The 6,359-nt window shown below is 40.5% G+C and overlaps 1 protein-coding gene across 3 annotated transcripts in view; it reads right to left on the minus strand.

The window, feature by feature from the left end:
* The window catches only part of VTI1B (vesicle transport through interaction with t-SNAREs 1B), a 260,604-nt gene that overhangs the window by 22,322 nt on the left and 231,923 nt on the right, over positions 1-6,359 (minus strand). Inside the window, exon 5 of one of the 3 annotated variants that reach the window (XM_077465041.1) lies at positions 4,440-4,517. The exons of 1 other annotated variant lie outside the window; for it this stretch is intronic. In XM_077465041.1, the coding sequence (XP_077321167.1) occupies positions 4,452-4,517 (66 nt within the window). In that variant the 3' untranslated portion in view covers positions 4,440-4,451. The remainder of the gene's footprint in view (positions 1-4,439; positions 4,518-6,359) is intronic. One more of the 3 variants, XM_077465039.1, reaches the window with a different exon arrangement.

The following is a 6,359-nucleotide window of genomic DNA, read 5'->3' on the forward strand; positions in this document are numbered from 1 at the left end:
TAAGATCATGTGACCATCGGCAGAAACATGATCAGAAAACTCCTGATCATAAGTAGCGAATTAGGACCTTTCCGCTGGCCACCAGTAACTGTGCCGGGAGCACCCTCTCGGCACAGCTGTATTTACACTAATCCAAGAAAATATGCAGCCACCTGGCACCGAGGCCAACCCACCAAGTGTCCGTATATTTGTGTCCAGCCGGCGTCAAGGGGTTAATACAATAATGCATGCTATTAATCTCATAATCTACCAGAATACGTAGATCCTTCTCCACCATTGATTTCCCCATTTGTACTCCTCCTAGTATGCATGATGTATTCTTAGCCACCAAGTGCATAACTTTACATTTATCAACATTAAACCTCATCTGCCACATAGTTGCCAGTGCTTTGATTTGAGGTCGCGTGTAAGTTGGAGACATTAGTTAAGGATGTTGTTAAGGATGTTGTTCCACTGCATAGTTGGATGTCATCTGCAAAGACTGAAACAGTACTTTTAATCTCAGACCCTATATCATTTATAAATATATTAAAAAGTAAGGGTCCCAACACTGAACTTTGGGGTACACCACTGATCACCTTAGACCGTTCAGAGTAGTTCTTTCCAGCAGAACCCATCGATGTGGTCGTATATTAAACTCTCCAGCATCTTCCTGGCTATAGAAGTTAAACAGGTCTATAGTTACTTGGTAAAGATCTTGATCCCTTACCCCAATCCAGTGGTACTATTCCAGTCATTAAAAAGATAAACAATGACTTTGAAATAACAGACCTCAATTCATTTAGGATCCGTGGGCGGATGCCATCTGGTCCCGTGCAGTATTCAACCTTATTTAGTCTAAATATTTCTGGACCATATCAATTTTGAGCCATTGTGGATCATTTGGGGCTGTGTCAATACCATCCCCATTTTGGACATGAACTCTCCCATGCTCCTTTGTATACACAGAGCTGAAGAAGGTATTTCATAAATTTGCCTTCTCTTTGTCCCCAGTCACCCACTCTAGATTATTTTGTAAAGGGCCTACATGCTCAGACCTGACCTTTTTACTATTAATATATTTGAGGAATTTTTGGGGGTTAGTCCTAACAATCTGTCGTTCATTTAAAATTTTTGCGGCCTTGATTTCCTTTTTACATATTCTGTTATATTCTTTGTAACATTTAAAATGATTATAGTGTTCCATTTTTATAATTTTTTAAGGCTCTTAACTTTGGCTGTGAGCCACATAGGTTTTATTTTAAGGCTTTTAAACATATTGCCCATGGCAATTTATTTTGCAGCGTGTTCACATACAGGCTATTTGAAGAATTCACATTTCTGTTCTGTGTTCATCAATGCCAATATTCCCTCCCAGTTTAAGTCTTGGAGAGCAGCCCTCATTCCTGGAAAATCTGTGCTCTTAAAGTTGAGCGTTTTATATTTCTAGAATGGGCTTGTTGCTTACAGTTTACATTAAATGAAACCATGTTATGGTCAATGCTACCAAGATGTTGCTTTATATGAACATTAGTAAAAGGCTCTGCATGATTTGAGATTACCAGGTGCAGCAGAGCATTATTCCTAGCCTAGGTCTCTATGAACAATTGTCTTGTAATAGGTTTATACATTCTTGCCCTTTAACTGTTCCTGCAGTGCCATTACTTCAGTCAATTTCTGGGTAACCAACCACTTGCTGCAAAATCGCGTACCTATACATCATTCTGTTTCTAGTGGTTGTATCAGGGGGATTCCTGCAGTTGCTGGAATCACCCTAGTACCATTTTTTTTTTTTTTTTTAGAGCCGATGGTCGGCTTTCTTATAATCACAACCGATGCAGCTAAGCAGTCACGTGATAAGCAGAGGGAGAGGACATCACTTTGCTCCTAGCGCTTTACTGCGGGCTCTCCCGTCCCCCAGGGAAGCCCGAGCGACCGGCTGGCATGTATGGAGACCCGACAAAAACAGAATTGGCTTTGATTGGGTCTAAGATCTAGTAAACTGTAAGCGATGTCATGACATCACTTCCGGTTTACTGGAGACTCAAAAGTAAAAAAATTTAGTATTCAAAACAGCCAAACTTGGCATTTTGAATGCTTTTACGTGCAAATGATAGGTTTGGGGTCTCAGACCCCAGAACCTTCCAAAAAAATACCTGACACGGGACTATTGCTGTCACAAGGGATGTTTACATCCCTTGTGACAGCAATAAAATGAATGAATTTTTTTTTAAAGGGACAGTGTAAATAAGAAAAAAAATTGTAAGTGCCCAATCCCTCCCCTCTTGTTTATATCCCTTGTGACAGCAAAAAAAATTAATCAAAAACATTTTTTTTTTTTTTTTTTTTAAAGGGACAGTGTAAATAAAGAAAAAAAAAATGTAAGCGCCCAATCCCTCCCCTCCAACTCTAAACTGGTAACCGATAGAATTTGTTAACGCTCCGCCTATGGAGATTTTTAAGTACCGTCAGTCGCCATTCCACGAGCATGCACAATTTTATAGCATGACATGTTCAGTATCTATTTACTCTGCATAACATCATCTTTCCCCAAAAAATTGGCTAACGTTACTGTTTTTTATTTTTATTCATGAAAGTGTATTTTTTCCCAAAAATTGTGTTTAAAAGCCTGCTGCGCAAATACAGTGTGATATAAAATATTGCAACAACCACCATTTTATTTTCTAGGGCCTCTGATAAAAAAATATATATAACGTTTGGGGCTTCCAAGTAATTTTGTAGCAAAAAAATACTGATTTTAACTTGTAAGCAACAAGTGTCAGAAAAAGGCTGTCTTCAAGTGGTTCAAATCCCCCTATTATTATCACTGTCCCAGCCCTTTCTTTCTGTGCAAGGAACTGAGTCTCTACCTCCTCATTAACATTGGGTGGCCTAGAACAAACTCCAATGATTACTTTTGTAGTACACACACCCTTGTGCGGTTCCACCCATAATGTTTCAGCCTCATCACATGCTCCCTTCAACTAGGTCCTCATTCACACTCACTTCTCACACAGGGACAGACCCCACCACCCCTCCATTTTACCCTGTCTCTCTGAACGAGAGCATAGGAAGGAATGTTAATAGCCCAAATATGTGAAGAATGAAGCCAAGATTCAGTAATACCAATTAAATCATAGTTCACTTCATGCACCAAAGCTTCCAACACACTTATTTTGCTTGGCAGACTTCTGGCACTGGTGAACAAAAATGTTAATCCATTCTCACATTTTACATAAGTATTTTGCATATTTTTATATTAGTATAAATAGTACCATTCCAATGGTTGTTTGTAATATGGGAACCTTCTTATCACCTGCCATAGCCCTCCCCCCATCTTTTCTAATTCCACCACCAACAGGGATACCAGTCCGACCTCCCCATTATAATAGAATTCCTCTCCCTCCTTCAGTCCCTTTCTCTGTCTGAAAACAGACATCAGGGGTCTGTTTAGACCTCTTTTTTTTATGTGGAGGCTTTGGTGAGATCACCAAAGCCCCCACAAAAAAAAACAAAGAAAAAAAGTACAAAATATGAAAAATAAAATAAAAATAAATAGTAAGGCCTTTTTCACACAGGGCATACTAGAGAGTAAGCCCCTGCAAGGCCATGTTTACCTGCACAGGGGTGCATAGATGTTCCATGTATCTCCATGCAGGCAGTTACATTGATGTCAATTGGGATGTAGCAACTGCATGAGCACACCTGCTGCTCCTAGTTTGATATCTGTGTGGGTCCAGGTGCATGTCCCTGAGCTCACACTGTCGTGCACCCACACAAATGTCAGATTGGGAGCAACAGCTGTGCCTGCTCAGCCCTGTATCCCAATTGACTTGAATGGGACTGCCTGCACAGGGATGCATGGCACACCTGAGAATCCCTGTGCAGATAAACACAGCCTTCCACAGGCATACACTTTAGTACACCTTATGTGAAGGATGCCTTAGCAGGAATTTTGTAAGATATGTTGTTTGTGCCCGCTAATAATGAGTTTAGTGTATTTTTAGTGAAAATAGCGACTTGATAAATATTTGCCCGAATATCACAGGGCCTAAAAAATCAGTAGCACGTTTTTTATTTTATAGGTTATGTGTTTTTAGAAAATGTATGGTTTGGGGATCTTTTACAAATTCTAAAAGCTGTAAGAGAAAAATTATAACCTAAATTGTGTTTATAGTTTTTTTGGCACCTTTCGTTTTCACTATTTCATAAAAAGTTGCAATTTAAAATTTACAAATATTTGTTATGTATGAACTCAATACAGATTTAGCTTTAGATTTAGAAGGATTTTACCATCTCTGAAAGCTGTAAAGGAAAAAAAATAAAAAAATTGAAAAATTGCAAAAATGGTCTGACCACCTGAGTTTAAAAGTGGAGAGCAGGACAGTGAAAGGGTTAAAGAACAAAATTAAATATGTCTGTTTTAGGAGACTGGGGGATTGCATACATTTTAGACTTACCAGTTATTTAACTTACTTTCTAGATATGGACCGCAAGACCTTCCTACTTTTGCTCAAGTTTTCACTTGTATTTATCAGCTATAAGAGAAGAGAAAAATGTATATTTAAATATTGAATAAGACTGGCAACTTTAAAAGCTGCAGACAGTGGACTTCATGACAAGGATGAACGAAACTTAAAGCAGAGTTCCTGCTGGACCCAGGTTTATTAAAACTCAGCAGCTACAAAAAGTGTAGCTGCTGACTTTTATTAAACACACACTCACCTGTCCCACGGACCAGCAATGCGGCTGCCCAAAACCTCAGTTTTTTCCCCCGCCTGTACACAGCATTGCAAATGTGGGCACCCGACTTCACAGCTAGGTGCGCACTGTGCAAAACCTGAATGGCTGGGTAATATTCTGAGACCTGTGTTGTGTCTCATAAGATTGCATTAAGGGAGGGGGAGAGGAAAAATTGCCTAGGTGGTGCGGGCGGAAGCCGGGTACCAAAACTAGGTATCCACTCTCTTCACGCCCCCCCCACCAAAAAAATTACATGTCAAATGTTGCATGTCAGAGGGTCAGGATACCTTAAAGCGGAAGTTCCACTTTTGGGTGCAACTCCACTTTAAGAACAATCTAAAGAGCTACATTTTGGAATACATGGTGGGAAGATGCTTTATAGCATGGTTACAGAAGGGGAAGGGTAAACATCACAAGTATTGCTCACATATACACACTAGCTATATCAGTTATGCCTGCTTATCACTGCAAGTACCCACACAGGACTAAAGTGTCTGGAGTTCAATACATACAGTAAACCATACAGGCGAGATTTATAAGCTATGCCCATTATTGCAGAACATTATGACAAACTAGCATTCAACTTGACCAACACTTGCAAACATTGTGGCCAGTCAACTGGGATAACAAATTGGGGTTTTTGAACAGTATCGATTGTATTTAGTTTTTGGTCTACTAATTAGGTAGCATAAAAAAATAGAATGCACACTATTGTTTCTGGGCAGGTACAAACAAATACGTTGCTGTGATTGTGAAGAGCAGAAGAAATTATTTTACGATTATATTTGGCTGTGTTTAACAGTGTACATTTGCTGTCCCCTCCAAAACCACAACAATAGAGCACCCTTTAACGGATCCCTGTCGCACTCCGCTTGAGTGCTTCTGTCAGTACACTGCTTCCTCCAGTCTGAATATAGATATCAGACATTACAGTCCATATGTCGTAATTAAAAGCCAGGTGAAACTAGCTCAGTTACACAGCTGGAACATGGAACCTTTATTGGAACAAACTCACTCAAATATACACACTAGGAAGACAATCCCCCCCTTCTGATCAAATTACCTTAGCAATACAAACGGTAACCAGAAACAGAATTAACATAGCTAATAGTGTAAAAAAGTAACCTCGCGTTGCCTGGACAAATATTAGCAGCTAACACAACAAACAGATAATTTTGTTATATTCAAGGAAGTGCATAAGTGTATCGCTGAAGCGTTTACGTTAATGGTCTAGCTAGCCAAAATAATGCCATTAAATGTAATAACCATGCATACAATCTGTAAGGGTCCTTTCACACGGGGCGGATCAGTTCTGATCCGCCCCGTGGATATCCGTTTGCTCAGCGGGGATCACTCCATCGATCCCCGCTGAGCAGGGAGATGACAGGTCCGTCTCTGCACACTGCGCAGGGACAGACCTGTCACAGCGCCGCTATCCCCTATGGGAGATCGGATGACGACGGACCGCAGTGCCCGTCGTCACCCGATCCGATGACGGATGGAATAGCTTTTTCCTCCGTTACACTTTTTCGGATCGGATGTCAGCGGACATGTCACCGCTGACATCCGATGCTCCATAGAGCTCTATGGAGCACCCGTTCAGGTCCGCCTGAAAAACTGACAGGCGGGCCTGAACA

The sequence above is a fragment of the Lithobates pipiens genome, unplaced genomic scaffold (genome assembly GCF_037356315.1).
Source record: "Lithobates pipiens isolate NorthernLeopardFrog02 unplaced genomic scaffold, aLitPip1_a1.2 Scaffold_30, whole genome shotgun sequence".
Classification (NCBI taxonomy): domain Eukaryota; kingdom Metazoa; phylum Chordata; class Amphibia; order Anura; family Ranidae; genus Lithobates; species Lithobates pipiens.